General features: G+C 51.4%; 1 protein-coding gene across 1 annotated transcript in view; it reads left to right on the top strand.

Annotated features, from left to right (window-relative positions):
• Pebp4 (phosphatidylethanolamine binding protein 4) overlaps positions 1-20344 on the top strand; it is a 223706-nt gene that overhangs the window by 196657 nt on the left and 6705 nt on the right. Inside the window, exons 6-7 of the mRNA XM_005355558.3 lie at positions 13871-13916; positions 16542-16655. Of these exons, the coding sequence (XP_005355615.2) occupies positions 13871-13916; positions 16542-16655 (160 nt within the window). The remainder of the gene's footprint in view (positions 1-13870; positions 13917-16541; positions 16656-20344) is intronic.

Here is a 20344-nt window from a genome sequence, read left to right on the forward strand (position 1 = left end):
TCTCTCTCTTATCTATCTGTCTATCTATCTATCTTTCGATCTCTCTCTCTCTCTCTCTCTCTCTCTCTCTCTCTCTCTCTCTCTCTCTCTCTCTCTCTTTCTCTCTCTGAACTAGTCCTGGGAACACAGGGGCAAGTATCTCTTTAAAAATCCTTCCTGCATAGCAGGTCACACTGGCCTGCAGCCATAACACCCTAGGCTGTGATCTCACCAAGCTCCAGGAAGCCAAACAGGGTCAGGCTTGGCTGGTCTTGGAGCAGGAGACCTCCCAAGCAAAACACAGGTGTTGCTGGTGATTCAGCAGTCCAGCCCCTCCCTCCCAGAGTCTCATCCTTCTCAGGTGGTGGATGGCAACTAGGATGATTCAGGGAGCTCCTATCAGCACCCAGCCAGGGGAAGGGGGTGTGGTGCCGCCTCTGGGCACTCACGTGCTTTCTGGGCCTCTGCTGGGTCCATGGGTTCTGTTCTTAGGAATCAGGGTGTCAAGTTGTGCCCTCCTTTCATAATCTCTACCCGGTATCCTCGGGCTGAGCATCCTCGACCGTCGACCCAAATTCCTCGAGCTGTTTGTACCAGGTAAGGGGTGGAAGGACTTCAGGCAACCTCCAACTGACATCCCACCCCCCACAACTCTAGCTGTGGTCTATGGTTGCCATCAGGCTCAGGGCCTCAGCCCCCCAAGATAGTCCCTTCTAGTTTGGGAACACTGAGGATAAAAGGGGTCCATGGAGCGAGGGCAGTCATTAGCCTGTTTTATGAGACCAGGGATATTCATTACACCCCAACCCCATTATTAGACACTGCAGTGAGAGCTCAGGCCCGTTCTTAATGATGGTAGAAACTGAGGGGGGTTCTCCTCCAAAGGGAGTCCCGCTTCTGCCTCCGAAGAAGCTGTTCAGCCAAGGGGAAGGGCGTAAGCCTCGGTCTCAGACCTGCCTCTTATTGCCCCTCCAACTCTCCAACCTCCAGATGCCAAGCAATGAAAGACAGGTAGCATACAGAGGGTCTTAGAAAGACCTGAGGTTTCTTGTAAAGGGGTCCCGTTGAGGGCTTAGGAGTGGCAGCTGCATCCTAGTGCACACCTTCACCTACCAGGCATCATTAACTCAGTGCACAGCTTCCTCAAAAAAACCTTCCTTATCCCCACTCGGTTCTCTATATGTCCCCTTCTTAGCTCTGGTCTCAGCGATACCTCTGTACTTTCAAGTCCCTGATATTCCATGAGCTACTTCAAAGCAAGTCCCGTACTCAGAACCTAGCAATACTTAAGAACTGAGTTGTTGTGAACCAGGAGCCAGGATAGGGCAAGTGGACAGAGCTAGAAGGAGAGTACTGTCTCAGCCTCAACTCCTCTTCCTGCCTTTTGCCACCAGGCAACAGGTTGAGAGGCCTGGCTGCCTTCTCAAGGCCTTAGTCAGCAGGTGGCTGAGAAGGAAGCTGCCTACCAACCTAGGAGGTGCCCTGCTCACCTCCTAAATTTAAACCCTTTCTATAAGTCCCATCTAGGGGCTAGTTGGCCTTCCCTTTGCACTCTGCCCCATTTCCTGTCCCCAGGAAGGTGACCGTCTCACTGTAAGGGAACACCAGAGGGTGAAGACCCATCCTCCAGAGCCATTCCACAGCACTTCAGTCCTGAGAGACAGGAGGCGGGAAAGCCAGTAGCAGGAAGCTGAAGCCTACCCCACTGGTGCAAGCCGGTCAGGTTGAATGGAGCATGGTCGTAGCCCGCAGGGAGAGCCTGCAGATTAATCGGTTGTCATTTGTGTTCATTAAAGACCCTTTTGCTTGTGTGCACAGCAGCCTCAAACACTGTCGCGGCTGCTACAGAGGTTTTTGTCTCTCTTCTCTGTGACCTAGCCTAGGTATCCAAACTCCCAGACTGCTCCGCAGAGGCGAGGCAAACCCTGGAATAATTACAATGGGCTTTTATTGGCGGGAGGCAGGCTAAGGAGTCAGCAGATACCCCTTGATCCTTTTGGAGTTCTCTTCTACTGTCACCTGGTCCCCTTTCCTCCCATCTCCTTCTGCCCCTCGGCGCCATCACCTGGAATGGCCAGGCCCTCCTCAAAGTTGTGCAAAGGTTCATTTCAACACATTGAGACTGAGGATGCTCCCTGCAGGGGCTGGATGCCAGACACCTCAAGCTGCCCTGCCCCCCCCCACTCTTCTGCCTGCCAAAAAACGCAGCAGCCAGGGATCTCTTCATATGCACCTTCCAAGGGACTACTGGCATTAAGTGGCCCTTAAGAAATGTCTGCCGAGGTTCTCCTAGGAGCTCCCCTCTCCATGAGGTCATGCCAGTCCCCAAGCGCCCCAGACACCTCTGGGACCAGCCGTGAGGTCAGGGTGGAGTTGGCTATGTTAGCCTGAGTTGTTTTTCCTCATTGTTAATTGCCAAGCTCCCTGGGTTGGCATTTACCTGCTGGGCACTGTAAAAAGTGACACAATGGAATGAGAGCAAGCCCTGGGCCTGACTGGAGACTGCATGGCCCCAGCCCCTGGCTGGGCTCTGGGGGGCCCCATTCATAATAATTCCCTGGGCCTAGCAAACAGATCTGGTTTGTCGCAGGCAGGCAGAGACATGAAGGCCCACCACACAGGTCCCAGCACAGCCATGGAATGAGAGGGTAGTGTGGTATCTGGTCATGGATGGCACCTAGGACATTTGGGACAAGGGGCTCAGCTGTGACCCTCCTGCTGCCACCAGGGCCCACGGAGAGGATGATGGCGCTCAGGACCAGGTGCTCCCCACACCATCCTCCAGCCTGTATGTCCCCACTTTCCTGTATCCTTCCTCCTGTTGGTCTCTGAGGTCCCTACCTATTTGGAGAACAGGAATACCCCGCATCACGTAGGATTGTAGAAGGGAGTGCTGTGTGGGGAAGGATTATCAGAGGGTATCAAAAGCCCACAAGTACTTCACGTATCTATCAAATGGGGATGGGTGACCGCCTCACCCCCAAGACTCAAAGTCCAGTGTCCCTGTGTGAGGTCACAGACCCTCTTCTGGCTGTCCCACCCTGTCTGAAACCAGCTTGCTTGAAAGTAGGCACCTTAGGACCTGAAGGTCAGCCAGAGTCTGTCAAGGAAAGGCTTTCAAGGGGGACAGAGCCTGGAAAAGACAGGAGAGTGGAGCCCATCCGGGACCAGAACACAGAAGTTTCCCATTGCTGCCACCATATGTCCCCTTCCTGGGTCCAGAGACACTCAGGGAATCAGGACTCTGTGGCAGGTAGTATCCAGGTTAAGCGTGTGTATGAATCACCTTGGGTTGTTGAGGGATGGGGGGATTGTGTTGTTCTTTTTGATCACACTGGAAATTGAGCCTGAGGTTTCACCTATGCCAGGCAAGCATCTTAGCACTGAGTTATACCCCTAGTACCCACCCCACTTTTTCCACATTTAAAAACTTTTAAAAAAAAAAAAAAAACTTTTGAAACAAGTCCCGCTAAGTTGCCCAACCTGGCCTTGAACTCACTCTGTAGCTCAGTCTAATCTTCAACTTGTGATCCACCTACCTCAGTTGCGATTACAAGCCTACATCCCTGTGACCAGCTTTCCCCCAGTGATCTTATTAAAAGAAACACTGGGATTTCCTAGGCTGAGTGGAACCCCAGGGGATGCTGTATCCCAGACAGGCTGCTGGAGACTGCACAGGCCCAGCTACTGCTCTGGTACGGCTTCGTTTTCAAAAACAAGGGGCTATGGGTAGTAGGCAGAAGCCAGGACCTCTGTCAGTCTTTGGGAATGACTAAGATGCTACTTGAATGGGACTTAGACTGTTTCTGCGTATTGTCACACTTTCTCACGACTATCCGTTTCCCCGTGCCTCCAGCTCTTGTCAGCATCTTCTCTTTTGAAAAGTTCCAGATCCTTCTTCCTCAAGTCCCTCTCTCCCTCCCTCCCTCCCTCCTTCCTTCCTTCCTTCCTTCCTTCCTTCCTTCCTTCCCTCTCTTCCTCCCTCTTTCTTTCTTTTTCCTTGCTCACAGAGCAGCCCCAGGCCTGGATCCGTGGATGGGAGGCTCAAAAGTTTGGCTTTTAGTTTCCCTTCCCAGCAGAGTCACAGAGCAAAGGCTGGCCCTGCAGTCCTCTTTACTTCTGAACCTTTGTCTAGGAAGTGTCCCTTGGGCCCCTATCTTCACCTTCTTATTCTCTACTGCCAACTAGGAAATATAGGCTGAGGATGGACTCGCCAAATGGGGCAAAGAAAAGGGGGGCGGACAAAGCATAGACAGGAGTCCGGTTGCTGCTGCTCTGGCTCCCCCATCCCATCCCTGAGGCTATAGTAGAAGACTCTTGACGGTCGGGTTTCTCACCCAGCTCTGTGTCCTAGCCCAGCCTGTGTGACCCAACTTCAAGAAGGCCCCTCATCTCTTAGATGAGAAGTGGGGAGAACAAAGTAGCCCAGAGATTGTTGACAGTTTCTGACTGGCAGCTGAAAGGGAATGGATGGATTGGGGTGAGGAGTGAGGGATGCCTCAGCCAAACAAGGGGAAACAGAAGGTTGGCAGGATCGTGGACAAGAGGAAACTATGGGGCCAGATGCTCTGCAGGGGCAGGAAGCAATCCCAACCACCTCTGAAGCCTCCCAAGTTGGGGCATGGCACTCTAGACATGAACCTGGCTAGCCACCACTCCCTAGGGGTCTGTGGTGAATTAGGAAGCAAAAGTCTGGTAGGGTCACCTCCTTCCAGTATGTGGGTCCTCCTTAGCTCGTCTCTCTACCTAATTCAGGCCAGGGAGGGGGATGTCAGGTGTGGGGTGCAGTCAGCAGCTAGAGAGACAGGGTTCTACAGGTCAGAGATGAAGCCGGATAAGAGGCAGGGCTGAAGAGTGAGTCCTTAGCTCCCTGCACTCTAGCTGGGCTGCAGTTTCTCAAGCCCTGTTTGCTTTAGGGATTAACTGCACCCCTTTCTTAATTGCTCCCAGAGCCAGAGTACCTGTTGCCTCCTGGGGCACCCAGGGAGGAAAGCCCAGGATGACCTGATTTATGGTCCCACCTCCCAGAAGACTGCCCCCCCCATACTCTCTGTACCTCACGGCTAAGGCTTACCAGCCCTTAGACCCCCTGAGCCCCCTCTGGGCCTTCCCACAGACCTCTCCATCAGTCTGTTATCTCTCTCTCCACACTCCCTGCCACTTGTCTCATTCCCACAGTCCAAGCTGGAGCCTAGACACCTGCCCAGCTGCTCCTCCCATCATGCTTACACTCTGACAAATGACACCAGTGACAGTCGGCCTGGGAGGGGAGGGTATATGAGTGAGGGTCACGTATCTGTGTATTAGTGAGAATGTAAGCATGCTCGTGTACGTGAGCATGTGCGTATGTGTGAGTGTACAGGCGTGCACGTATGTGTGTGCCTCTTCATGTGTTCACAGTATGTGAATATAGAGGCAAGTGTATGAGAGACTGTGTCCTAGTTGTGTGTGAGCTCTGTGAGCGCACGACATATTGTACATGTGAGCATATTGTATTTGCTGTGTTTAAGTCTGTAGATGTGTATATATGAGCACCTGGGTGATATGTATGCTGTGTGCATATTGAGTATACATATTTCTATTTATTATATTTGTTATATTTATTGTATTTGAGCATGTGGTGGGTAAGCATCAGCAGATAAGTGTGATCATACATATGTGTGTGTGTCTGTGTGAGAGAGAATGTGTAGTCAGTGCAAACATGTAAACACATATGAATGTTGTATGTATGTTAAACGTGTTAGTAAATTGTAAATGGGCCTTTTGGGTGAGCATTTGTGTGTGTGTGTGTGTGTGTGTGTGTGTGTGTGTGTGTGTGTGTATGTGAATATGGAGATGTATGTGTGTGTGCATGTATATGTGAGCACCTGTGCCTAAGTGTGTGAATACACTGTATATGTGCACATTGTATGTGGACATAGGTGTGTGCATGAGTGCATGTGAGTATGTGTACGAGTGTATTGAGCATGAGAACATTGTGACTATGAGCGCATACATGTGAGCATAGATAAATATTTAATGTGGAAATTGTGAGCATGTTGCAAATGTGTGTGTGTGTGTGTGTGTGTGTATGTGTGTGTGTGTGTGTGTGTGTGTATCAGTCACCAGTCTTCCTGCCTGTGACTATCTCTCCCCTGCCACTTATCCCTCAGCTCCAACCCCACGGGGACCTGATAGCCTCCTCAGCTCCCCCCACCCAGCTGCTGTGCCCTTCAAGGAAGCCAGCCCTCTGTCGCTTCTACTATACCCCCAGCCATCCCCATTTCTATCAGTTCTGAAAGGGTCTTACCACTGTTCTGCTCCCCTCAGTCACCAAGCCATGTCTGGCCAGGTTTCCACAACTCCTGCCTTGTTGCTCACTGGGGCCCTCCCTCTGATCCCCGAGGCTAGACCTCCCATTCATTCCTCAACAATGGCTCCTGCCTTGCCCCTCTGGCGTGAGCCTCCTCCAGACCTGACAGTGCCTCTGTGTTCTCTGTGTATGTGACAGTGTGTCTCTGTGGGATGGGGGATGGGAGTGGGCAGAAGGGCCAAGGAGCAAGAGAAGAGAGGCCAGGCTCAGATGGTGTCATTAGGAGATACTAATGCCCCTCATCAAGGCCTATTAATAAACATCATATACTGCTCGCTCCGCAAGCCTGGGGTTAGCACAGGCCCAGCGGGACAGGCCACTGTCGCAGCTGGGTAACCTCTGAGCCCTAAGCACAGTCATTAGACTTGTGAGCGTGGCCTGGCACGGGCACTTCTTGGGCCTGTCACAATCCAAGAGCACTGGCAGCCACAGAGCCCCTCCTCCCTCCACAAGCCTTTCAGGAAGCCTCAGCAGAGAGCTCAGCTCAGTAAATGACCCTTACACTGTGGGGTTCCTGGGCTCTGTTTCCCAATCAACCCTGTGAGAAACCCCAGCTGTACATTGCCATCACTACTTAGAGGTACAGAGATTGAGACACTTGGAAATCGAGTGGCTCCTCCAAGTCACGTAGCTAATTGGTAATGACACTGGGCAAAAGTCTGGCTGGCCGGCCAGGGGTGGCGGGGGGGGGGGGGACCATCATGTTGGACGCCTGAGTGGCCTGTCAACTGGACGTCTCCATTTTCCTGGTCTTGTGACTCTCAAAAGTCAGACCAGGAAATATGGCTCCATAGGCAGGGCAGCAAAGCGGGCCTTCACCCTCAAGCAAGAGGTCTCCCAGCCTCACTGCCCTTCAGCAGAGACTTTCCTGGGAAGCCGGAGCCAACATGAACTAACTCATGCAGAAACCCTGGTGAGAAGCCTGCCCGCTGTGGTTGTCCTGTGGCCTCTCTCTGCGCGCGCGCGCACACACACACACACACACACACACAAGCACGCACACACAAGCACGTACACACATTCACACACAAAGTTCTAATAGAACAAATGTGGAGTCTTTTTGTAACCTTAAAGCAAAGATAACTCTTTATAAAAGAGAGGTGTTTGCAGGGGCAAGGGGTGTCCCCTAGATCCCAAGCGCACGTGTTTTGAAGGAAGCAGCTGCTGATAATGAAATCTAACCACTTCCTTTCTGACCTATGGCATAGTGAGGAACCAAAGCCAAGCTTAACCCTTATCCCCTCTTGACCTGAGGGGCAGCTCAGCCAGCTAGCTCTGCTCACTGTCCTGGGATGGCAGCTGAATCTCTGAAAACAAGAAAGGCTTTACCTAGGATCGGTGAACTCAAGTTGCAACACCTGGTGGTAGCTTTGGCTCTCCACAGTTTGCTGTATTTCCTGCTATCAGAGCCTGGCCTCTCCCTTGCACGTCCACCCTTCTCTTGAGTTTCTTTCAGACATGCATCTGGCGATTGGCTCTAACAGGTGGCCCAGTCCGGCTTCATCTTCCACATCACTTCCATGTTCACGCATCACTTACATAATGTGCTAGTTCTTTTTCTCATTGATCTGACATGAACAAATTCAGGGAGGGATTTGTCTTAGCACACAGTTTCAGGGCACACAGTCTGTCTTGATAGAGAAGGCATGGTGGTTTAGGGAGGCTCCATATGAAGCTATGGGTCCTCAGATTTTGGTGACTTAAGAAGCAGAGAAAATGATTCAGAAGTCATGTGCATAGAACTTGCGAGGCTTGTCCCCAGTGGCCTATGGGTGCCATCTAGGTCCCATGTCCCAAAGACTCCACAAATTCCCAAAAGAGCACCACCGGCCAGGGGATCACGTGTTCGAACATACAGCCTGCAGGGGACATTGGAAACTTGAAAAATAACAGGCAGATTTCTCAGCGTAAGCTGTCCTTTCCTCTCTTCTTTTACCCACTGACGAAACAAATCACTACTCCATATCCTTCAACACCCAAAGACCAGCCTCCCTTGCGTAGTTTTCTCAGATACCCTTTTCTTCTCCTCTATTTATATCTTCTGTCCTTTGAACACTGCCTACAGGTCTCAACTATTACAGACGTTCCTTTGTTAGTTTAGCTGCTCCTCTGGACCACGGGCTTCAGAACACCGGGTCTCATCAGTACTTCCATGTCTAACACAGACCATTCATTCATTCCTTCATCTTCCCATCTCTCCAGTCAGTCATCATGCCTCAGAATCAGCTCCATGCTACAGACTGTCACACACAGTGTCAAGCCAGCAGGTCTTACTGAGACAGCACTTACACCTCACTTGGTCTGGAACAAAGGACCAGGACCACCCATATTTTTCAAGCCCCAGAGACCCTTGACCTTGGCCTCGGGAAATGTGCCGATTAACGCATGATACAGGGTGGTTAAGCTTTGAGCGATGTTCCTCCCATCCTGAGCCACGACTTCCTTGAAGAGTTAAATCATTCCTCTTCAGCTACACCTCACTATGGTATGTGGAGACCTAGATTTGAAGCTGAACTCAGAATCCAAACCCAGAGATCCTGCTGTCAATTGGTATCAAGGTACCAGGCTCTGCTGCCCACCTGTTGCTCTGTTCACCAGTATTCACCATGCTATCTCTACTGCCCATGAGGGCACAGGGACATGACCTGACAAGTCTTTGATCTTGACATATGTTGAAGGAAACAAGCGTGCAAAATAATTGGCCGTCTTACACCCTGGGGTCCAGAAGCACTCAGCTGACAGGAGGCCTCAGATCTGTGTGCCTCCGTCCTCCCGTGAGCTTCCTTCTACTTGCCCCAGTGACCAAGCCCCAGGGCAAGAGCAGGCCACAGGATTAATTGACTGGGAGCTTTCCCCTTAGAGTAGGCACCATCTCCAGAGCTGGGTCTCCTCCAGGCTGGCATTTGGTGGCCTGGCAGCCACAGCCCCTGGGGATCTCAGAGCCTGGGAGCTGTCAGTGAGTGCCTTCCACTCACTTAGCCCTTGTTAATTGCAGAATACACAGATTGCTGGGTAGCACTTTCCAGTGTTGTGCCTTTCCCTGGCTCCTTTGCCACTTGGCAGCTTGCAGGCAGCTGTGCGAAACAGCAAGGAGCTTTCTCATTCTGTGCCAGTGTCACAGGGTCCATGTTTCTAGATTCTTTTTGTTGTTGTTGTTGTTGTTTAGTTTTGTTTTGTTTGGGGCGTTTGTCTCTGCGTTTTCTACCCAAGGACTATGTTGTTCATTTCACCTACCACCCTCCCCCCATCTCCTTGTGCCTTGCCTTGCAAATTCAGGGCTGATTTGATGCCCTCCGTTCTCCCTGAAATCAAAACGCAGAACTTCCCCCCTTTGCCAGAGGGAATCCCCACTCAGGCAGAAGTGATTGAATCCTCCATGGAAATGGGAAGAGGTGGATGAAGAGATTAAATCATCTCCTGCGTGCTAGAGGAACTGTGCCCTGATCCTCCACCTGAAGGTCAGGTAGCCAGAGGACCTGGAGTTCTGAACCCCCACCACCACTGCCCCCCATCCCCGGGTGGCTTGTTGCCTGTAAGCGATTACAGCAGAAGGATGCCAGCAGACCAGCAACTCAACCAAAACCAGCAACAGCCAGGGCCCCTTCCCCCACCCACCAGAGATTCATGAACCAAATCAAGAGCCTAAGCCCTTCATCTGGTGAACTTTCTGAGCAGGGGAAGCGAGAGGCCTTGGGTAGAACAGCACACAAGTGTTCCCATAAGGAGAGGAAACAAAGGGTATAGAGGAGAAGTAGAACTGACTGGGGAGCAACATCCCAGCACACTGTGTGCAAGACATCCCAGGAGAGCAATGATGGTGGGATACAGCCCCTGCCCTGGAGAGGCTGGGACCCCTCTACTTTCTGTCTGGCTGCATGATCTACTGCCTCCATCTTCCCATGCAGGGAGTGTGCTGAGATCAGACAACAGAATAGTGCCCTGGAGAATCAGAACATGAGTCAACAGTGGCTAGAGATAGGCATGCAGGCAGACAGACAGACAGACGGACAGACAGACAGCTGGACAGGCACACACACCACCACCACCACCACCACCACCACCACCAGCTTCCAACACCATGCTTTGACTTAACCTAAGACAAATCAGCCAGAAGAATTTTAAGATGTTTTAGGTTTTCTTGGTTCCTGTGACTCTCAGTCAAGCCCCAGCTTTCCCCAAGTATCTCCAAGCTAGCTCAACAAAGGTATAGCAGATACTGAGAGAGGAGCTAGCAAAAGGAAATCTCATGTCTACCAATGCAGAGAAACCTACACGCTCCCAGAGTCCAGATCCTTCTGTGTAATTAGAATCTTTGTGCTGGAGCTGGGGGTGTTGTCCAGCAGTAGAGTGCTTGCCTAGCATGCACACAGCCTTGGACTCTGTCCCTATGATAACTTACGTGAATTCCGATGCCAGGCAGTCACGGGTATACCCAGCACTGTATTGCATACACACATACATGGATGCATTCCCATCAGCATGTATGAGCACACATGCACAGGCACACTGGACCAACTTCTAAGAAACAAGAGCAAGTGCTACTCTTACATCCCGCACACATAGGGTCTTCCCTGCAGAGCAGTTTCCCACACCTCCTGGGACCACAGATTCCCCTCCCCAGAAAAGGAGGAATGGAAAGAAGTTGTGAGAATAAGATGCTTCCATCTGTTGCCATCTGTCCTTGACACTTACGAGGGCTCCCTATCGTCCTCCCAAGTACATGGCATGAACATGCCTAAAAAGACCCCAGTCCTGCCACTCTTTAAAAAACTCATCCTCGGCTTCTCGGTGTTCCTGGGTGTCCGAAATCCAACTGCATCTACAGTGTTTGTAATTTCTATAATTATTTATTTTTTTTAAACTGGCCATTTAGAAAAGTTCTTTTTTGAAAATTTCAACCTGGCTTCAGATACAAAAGGGAAAAGGAGGTTTGGGCTGGGTTTGCTGGGTCTCGAAGAAGACCAGCAACACTTGGAGTCTTCCAGAGCAGGTTAGAGACAGCAGGTTGACGGCAGCAGGAGAGGCTAAAGGTTTCAGGGGTTGGGGGGCGGGGCGCTCTCAGTGGTCCCTGATCTCTCGCAGGCACTCTTCAATAGTGCCAGAGTGGTGTCTGTGCCCCTCCAACACCAGGTCCCTACTCAGCCCCATCAGGGTTCTTTCTTGGCCTGGCCTCTAGGGCAGCCCTGGCATTTCTCAACATCCTACTCAGGTTCTACTGCAGAGTCTGGAGTTTGGACCATCCTCCAGTGTCCCAGCTTTCCAGGCTGGATATGATTTCCTATCAAGATATTTTAGCCCCAGGCCTCTAGATACAAATTAGTTCGGTCTGATTTGGGTTAGTACTGAATCTTAAGCCCAACACTCCACACATGCTAAACACCCCATTCTATTGAGCCACACCCTCATCCAATGCCTGTGTATTTGCTAAGGGATAACTGAAAACCATGCTTACCAGTGGAGCAATGGGGCTGTCTAGAGGTCATGAAAAGGCACAAGGCAATAATATGGGCTAAAAGGCCTGAGCCATTGTTCAGTCAGCCTCGGGAGTCCCAGGGTCCCTCGCTTGCTCAGCATTCTAGAGCTCTCCCACTCAAATAGCTTGGGACAATTTGTTTAGCCTCTCTGGGCTCCCAATTTCCTCAGCTTTTAGAGTTTGACTCCTTTACTGATGTTGATCCCATAGCAGGAATTTCAGCCCCTCCGGAACTAACCTGAGGAGGGGTTATGGCGAAAGGACACTTAGTCACCCTCATGGGACCCGTGTGAGTCCACTCACTGCATATGGATCCACAGCCATCATGTTCTACCCTTCCTGCCAGCAAGAGTAGCATCTGTCTGTAGGACCAGCTTCGGCCACCCCAAGTGGCTTTAACTGTCCCGAGCACCCAAGTAAAACACAGGTGCAGAGAGGTAACAGAGGAGGCAGGGAAGAAGGGCAGAGGGCATGATGCCGGAAGCCCAACCCAAGGGTTTGCGTCCAGCCTTTGCCAAGCGGCCCTGGTGAGTGAGAAGATATTCCCAAGGTCTGAGCAGGGCTTCAAGTCAGACTTTCCACATGGGCCCAGCTCTGATTCCACAACAGCAATGCCCTGACCCAGATCATATGTCTCAGCCTCCACCCTCACTGCTTCCCTGCCCTCCCTGGAGGAGAGAAACCCGTTTATTGCTCTGGGTGGTACCCAAGCCCATGGGGAATTGAAAAGAAACAGCCGGCCTAGGTTGCTATTGTTTGGTTTAAACAAACCACTGGCTGGGCTGCCTTGGAGAGGAATAAGGGGGAGGCCAGAGAAAGCAGGGCTGCTGGACGGGGCTTCCCTGCCTCCTCCCCAGTTTGCTGGGGTAGTCGAGCGAGCTATTTTGGGAGACTGCTTCTCGGCTTCCTTTGGGTCTTGACCTCCCCATGTCTGGAAGGGACAGACATTGAGGAGAGAAGCCTCTGGGCTCCAGACCTCCATCCTCTGCCTCGGCATCTCAGCTTCTGGTCACATCTGGGTCTGATGCCAGCCCCAGACAAGTGCCAGGCCCCAGAGCGGAGGAACTAAGAGACCGCACTGAAAGAAGTGCCAGCCAGGCTACAGTGGGCATCAATGCGAGGGCTTGGATTTGAGGGCTACCCAGGCACATCTGAGGCTGCAGGACCAAGGGTGGGGAGACGGAGGGGGAGGGAAGGAAGGGAAGAAAGAGGATCCAGAAAATGAGATGCAGCAGACTTACAGTGTAAGATTCTGTCCTTCTAGCCTCCTGCCCCTTCACCCCCCTGAAAATGACCTAGACTTAGTGGAACCTAGAGAAGGGACACAGGCAAGGAGACAGACCCACAGTGAGCAGTGGACAAACATAGCCTAAAGCAGAAAGAGGTCAGATCCCTGCCCAACCCCCATCAGCAGTCTGCCTAGATCCTAGAATGACCAATCAGCTAACCGCGGTACAGTCTTCACCTCCCCCAGCCTCCCTCTCCCCCACCACTCTTCCACCCTGCCTCCACTTTCAGGGACTAAGAGGCACAGACTGCCCCAGGAAGGACTGGGTGGAAAGGGGGACAGGGCACAGTTAGGTGTTGGCAGAATCAATTAAGAACCACGCTAATCACCATCATTACGGCTATAAAAACCCCACACCTAGGGCCCTGGGGGCTCCCTGGCATGGCCTGGGGCCCCAGAGCTGTGGCACAGACCCAGGGGCCTGACTCCAGTCTCTTTCATCTAAGCATCCACCAGTCCTGCAAAAACAATAATTAGCACCCGCCTCTGGGAGCAACTCATTATCCCACAGACACTGAGTGGAAGGAAGGAGGGCAGAGAGAAGCGGGGAGAAACTGAGGCCAAAAGGACTGCTCGGAGCTGCAGCTAAGTCTAGTCAAGCAGTCCACCCCCCAAAACCCTCTCGCAGAAGCAGCACACCCCTCCTCCATCCTGCTCCCAGAGAAAAGTCAGCTGCTAAGAGCAGTGTAGGGGTGGGGGGTGCTGGAGCATGGCAAGGGTCAGCTTTTGCCATCACTGCCCAGGAAGTAATCCACAGTATTTCCGTCTCTCCTTCCAGGCTGCCAACCTAAAAGCTGGGAATATTCGGGGCAATGTGATAACAGGTGAGTGGGTCCCTCCAGCCTCCTTTCTCCAACCAGGGCATTAATGACAGTCCTAAGAGCAACCGTGACGCTAATTCACAATGTGCACATACCAGCTACAGAGGTTACCTGGAGTCTAGGTCACTGATATCCAGGTTAATTGGATTTGGGGGGGGGAGGTTGGGGGAGGAACAGGGGAGGTTGTTTTTTGTTTTGTTTTTGAGTCAGGGTCTCATGTATCTCAAGATGGCCTCAAATTCAACATCACTCAAGAATTATCTTGAACTTCTCATCCTCCTGCCTCTATCTCCTGAATTCTGGGATTGTAGGCATATACCACCATGCTCGGTTTCTGCCATGCCAGTGGTGGAACCCAGGGCTTCAAGCCTGCTAGGCAAATAGTCTACCAACTGAGTCATATTGCCAGCCCCAAGATCTACTTTTAAAGAAGCTGAGACTGGAGCAGGAGCTGGGGGTGGAGGGCGGCTCCCCTTTATCATGAAGCTAGGAAGGCAAGAAGCCAGCCAAGGGTCTAGATGGCGGGAGGACACTCACGACAAAATTTCCCAGTCCCCTTCCTTCTGAGGTCCCCACCCTTTAGATGTCCCTTAGATGCTATTTAAAGGGGATACTCAGAGGGTGAGTCGGCCACAGACAAGAGACTAAAAGACAAATGGTCCCACACAATCCATGAAGCAGCGTGAGCAGGCATCGTGTGGGCCAATTCCAGCTTCACTTCCTGGGGACCCAGGCTCACTTCTCAAAATCTCAATCTCCTGATAAACATGGACCTAACCAAGGCCTGGGTGGAAGGAAGTTGTCATTTATATACCTAGCCAACATGTGGGGAACCCACTCTCAAATCTTTACTTCTGGAGGTTTTGAATGGGGGAGGTTTCTTCAGGAAAGCCCTAGTTAGAGGGGTAAGGGTAAGTCCCCATCTCTCTTGAGAGTAAACCCGTAATTCTAATTTCAGGTTTGTCCATGCAGAATTTTAGCCCACCTGTCTTTGGTCATGAGGAATATACCCTCCTCAAGGGCCCAGTAACCCCTGAGTCCACCAGCCTGGCCAGAAGACACCTGTTACACCTGCTTTCCACACACCCATGTGTGCATCAAGTGACAGCCATTTTCTACTCCCCATACTCAGAAGTCTTTTGTAGCCCTAGAAGTGTTTGAGAGGAATCCCGATTTACCCAAATTCCAAAGTTTCAAAGCAGCCTCAGAGCATTGGGATGCCACCACCTACCCCCTTGTGGACCCTGAACCACACAAATGAACACAGCTCTCAGCACACTCTGCTCTGTTCCTTCAGCACACATACACACACACACGTACACTCACAATCTGATCTGACCCTGAAACCACACAAATGAACACAGCTCTCGACACATCCTGCTCTGTTCCTTCAGCACACACACGCACACACACACACACACACACACACACACACACACGTACACTCACAATCTGATCTGACCCTGAACCATACAAATGAACACAACAACACAGCTCTTGACACACCCTGCTCTCTTCCTTCAGCACACACACACACACACACACACACACACACACACACACACGTACGCGCACAATCTGATCTGCAACGGGAAAGATGAACAGTTAGGAAATCCCCTGGCTCTTGATATGCTGGTGGCCCCGTGGCCGGAAGTATACTATGAGAAATGCTTCCAACAGTTCCAAACAGTCAGTCCCTCTTTTGTTTCACGGCTAAGAGAGGAAAGGGGGAAGAGGGAGGCCATGAAGAACCAGTGTTCCCACCCACCAGTGTCCCCTTGCAACCATGCCTTCCCTCCCCCCACCCCCGACCCAGGAAGATTCTTGGCTCCAGCTTTTATACCCTCTTTGGAAAGGGAAAGGGGGAGAAGAAGTTGAGGAGGGGCAAAGCAGCCTTGGAAGGAGTTCCAGCTTAGAAGGTCTAGGCCAGGCCAACCAAGTCCCCTGTTCTGCATAAGCAAAAGAGGAGGGATATCGTCACCCTAAACTGTTACCTCTCCCCCAAAGCATCCAACCTCCGAGAGGGAGAGTGGAAGGGAGGGGACCTTCACCCCAGCTTCTGCAATGCCTATGAGCAGCCCTGTTGAGCTCATCCCACCCGTCCTGGGAATCACTTCCAGATCCTCCCAAACCAGCCAAGAAACTGGCTTCTTCAGGGATTGATTTCATAAGGAAATGCTAGAAGAAAAAAAGTGTAATCAAAACACACTGCCAAACACATTCATGGGGAAGATGGGTTTCTCTCTTGAGGCAGGAAATCCATTAGGATAGACTAAAACAAAAGCAAGATACCACCAACTACCTATCCACTGGCCCAGAATGGCCCGGGAGTCTCAATCCTTCATGCTAATCTGAAGTCCCACTACCAATAACAACACACCTACCTATCCCTAACAGAGACCTTAAATAAACACACTGAAGGAGAGATCCCACCAAGTATAAGTTCTAATGGGGGAGGGAGGGGCACAACAGGTGTAACTTCATTTGGGTGACCCTAGGAAGGTTGCCAGGGATGGAACAACACAGATGATTCTTTTTTAAAGCATCCAGGCGGTGCTGTAAGCGGGAACTCCACCCTGTGTGGCATGATGGTGCATCCACCTGTATCTCTGGTCCTCTTCCCTATAGACTACCAGCCTCCTACCCCACCACCGACCACTGGCTTACACCGCTATCAGTTCTTCGTCTATCTTCAGGGAGACAGGGTCATCTCCATCCCCACCAGAGAGAACAGAAACCGAGGTGAGCACGTCTACAACTTTGCACCAAAGCTAGGTTGGATTCTGGGACAAAACTAAAGTTGGGGATCTTTATCCTGAACTCCCACTTCCACCCAAGAGCATTGAAGGCTGGGGGCAGTCAAAGGGCAGTATGTCTTGGGGGTGAATTGATTGGGATGAATGTCCTAAAGGAGGTGTTGACTTCAGATGTGGTCTCCCAGAAGTAAACACATCAGCCAAGGAGCGCCCCCCAAAACTTGACATGGCATGTACGGGCAACTACCCTACAACACCTCAGCAGGTAATTGTGCCCTATAATTGAGGCCAATCTGGGCAAGAGCACCCTGGAATGCCACCCTGCTGGTCTGTCTTCATTAGTGGTTAATTGCCTGGTCTGCCTTACCATCTCAGTGATGGGGCAAAAGATGTCCCCAGCCACGCCCCTTCCCCAGCTTCTCTGAGCAATTCTCCTCAGACCCAGGAGAGGACACATTTCCATAGCCTTCCCATGGCTAACCTGCCTGTTTGGCCTCACTCATCACGCCAATGGGGCTCAGAAGCTTCCCGGACAGACTGCGGGGAGCTCGCTTGTAAGCCTCAGATTTCTCCTCGAGGAATGGGGAATACAGCAATCACTGTGTACTCTGTCACCTACCAGGTTTCGGAAGAGGGAAGGTCCTGCAGAAGCCACAGGGGACAGTGTAAGAATCATAAACACAAAGGGCTCAGGCTGTACAAAGATGAGTGGGAAGGCAGACGTGGGCAGCCATTTCCTCTCCCCCAGTGACCCCAACTAACTTCCACCCACTGGGAAAGCAGCACAGGTATTGTCCCATACCCTGTGCCTGAGGCTCCAGAGGTAGGAGCTGAAGCCCAGAATGGGACCGGCATGCTGGTGGAGCCCTTTAGATGTGTGCCGAGCAGGGGCCATCAATCACAAAGGACTCGGCCCCTGGAGCCAAGACGGTACCACTTTTCCACCCATGAACCCTCCTAGGTGCCTCCAGCCCCTTGCCAACATGTGGGTCTGTTTAAACAGCTCTGTCAAGGACACACTTTTAAATCTGGGTACCAAGTGGGAAGAAAGAAAAAAAAAAACATGTCTTGACCAGACCAAAAGAAGTCCCATGTTTCCCCCAGCCTCCTGGGTACCCATCTTACCAAAATGGTAGGAAGCTACCAAGGTTCTGTAGCTGCAAGGTGCCAGGAGCTAACGCCCTCTGCACACTTCCCACTCATTCTGTGCGATTCTTGTAGGGTAAGGCAGTGCCTTAGCACGCTACCTTAGACTCCAGGAGCCCAACACCAGTGCCTTAACCAGGAAAATGCTCTGAACAGGCTCAACAGGATGGAAGAACAGCGGCAACGGGGGCAGGAGGGGAGGGGGCAGTGTGTGCCCAAGCCGTTGCCTTGCTCTGCTGAGACAAGGTACCAGAGATAGGACTTAGCCTAACATCCGAGAAACACAGTGACTCAAGTGCTCGGCAGAGACTGCCTCCTAGGACAGACAGCAAGGCTAGAAAACGGCACATCTATGAGGCCAAAAGCACTGTTAATCGCTCTGGATCTTTACCTGAATCAGCATTCCTTACACACACTCAAGCTTGCTCCTCGCGTGCATCTGAGCAGAATAAGGCTCCTGTAGTTTTCATGGCTACCAAAGATTCTGGTCCTACCATACGGGTACCTTTCATGTGCCTAGCCTTGTGCCAAGAGAAAACAGTCCCAGAGCCCACAGGATTTTCCCTGCCCTCAAGGAGCTGACAGTCTGGTTTGGAACTGATTAAATAACAGTGCAGAACGGCTTATAATTAAGTCCTTAATTGCGTTGTTCTGACTCCGGGGACACAATAATACCATGTGGACTGGGGGTTGGTCTCATCCCTTCCCGGGGTCTCTTTCTCTCCAGAACAGCACCCCTCTTCTCCCAGGTAGAGAACAAAGGTGTTTCACTGTGGGGTGAGGAAGCCTTGCTTCCACTTTCCAACTGGTAATAATCCTCTCAGGACCTCAGTTTCCTCTCCAGAAAGATGAGGTGCTCAGAGGTGCTACCAACATCCAACCTACCGACATCTTGCCCTGGGGCTTCATGGAGGAGTGGAGTATAGATTGGGCCCTGCAGAAGATCTGAACTCTTGAGTGAGGGAAGACAGAGCTCGTGGTCATGGAAACCAAAGATGCAAAGTTGGCCATTTGTTGTTGTGGTGGTTTTCAAGTGAGAAAATAGGAAGCAAGCTGGGAGGCAAAGGCAGGTGGATTTGTGAGTTCAAGGCCAGCCTGGTCTACAAAGCAAGTACTAGGACAACCAGGGCTGTTACACAGAGAAGCCTTGTCTTAGAAAACCTAGTTAATCAATTAATTAAGTTGATTAATTAATTAAAGGAAGAAACAGAGGAAAGGTCCACCAGAAATGTGGCGCTCGTGGACAAATCCCAAGAAGTCAGTAGAGATTGTTTGTGGGAGAGGAAGCACACGAAAGTGGCTCTCTAGAAACAAGCAATCTGAATCATCAGAGAGAGGGGCAAGAGACCACCAGAGGTATGAAGACATGAGGCAGTAAAAGGCCAGCAGAGATGGACCCAGGGCGATTGCAAAAGCAGAAACTGTTGTGGTCCTTGCGTAACTTAGAGTGTTGAGAGCCCGGTACACTCTGCACTACCTGACAGCGCTTAGGAACTCACAGAGCCCTAGGCAAAACCAACACTCAGGTCAGGGCATAGGGCCCTGCCAATGAACACAAGCCCCAGGGCTTGCCTTGATCTCATTTTCTGTCCATAGGACTAGAGCCATGAGAAAGGTAGGTAGGCTAGAAGCATATGCTATGTGTGTGCCCCCGCCCCTTGCAGGGTGAACAGGCAGGGACAGCTTCTAGAGGCTGAAGGGGAAAGGTAAAGCTAGCTCTGGGAGTTAGGCAAAGGGACATCTAAGAAGACAGCTGGCTGAGTCGATGAGCTAGGCAATTAGAAGAAACGTTTGCAAAGCCGTTTTGAAACCCAAGTAACCGAAAGGTCCCCAGTGTGAAGCCGGGTACAGTTCACTTAAAAAATAAATATATCAAAGTAGAGCCAATTGTGTTCTATTCCTACTCAGGGCCTGGTCCTCTTGGGGACTCATTTGTGACAGGCTGAATGTGGCAATGGGTTGCCACTGAACCTGCCATGACTGGTAACAAGTGGCAGGTGGCATTGCTCAAGGCGAAGATTCTGCTCTGTCCAGTGACTCAGGACAAATACATGTCCTCAGAGAATAAGGACATCTCAACACTCAAGCTCTCTCAATTACTGTGTGACCTTGCACCTCACACCCTACACCTCGATTCCTATCTCATAGAAATGGAATGGATTATCCCACAGTGGAATGACCTGGAAATCCTGATTTCCTGTGCTCTTCTCGCCTGAGTTCTGCCACACAAATGGGAGTGTTGACCAGACTGGAGTGAAGGGGGCAACTCCAGACATTTCTAAGTGAGGTTTCCACAGGGAGGATCTAGAGGGGCTCAAGCTACCTGATCTGCTTAGGAAGTTCTGTGATTTCGTGATGCCACTCCTGTGCCACGGTCATCCTCTCTTGCCATGACTGCCCAGTGCCCTCTGCACTCCCAGGACAATGCCTCATGCTAAGCTGTGCACAAAATTGTGCCCAGTGCCGACAGGACAAAAGAGAGCTGTCAGTCTCGCTTCCCTTGGATGTGTGTGTCGCCCTGGTATAGCC

The sequence above is a fragment of the Microtus ochrogaster genome, chromosome 17, assembly GCF_000317375.1.
Source record: "Microtus ochrogaster isolate Prairie Vole_2 chromosome 17, MicOch1.0, whole genome shotgun sequence".
NCBI lineage: Eukaryota > Metazoa > Chordata > Mammalia > Rodentia > Cricetidae > Microtus > Microtus ochrogaster.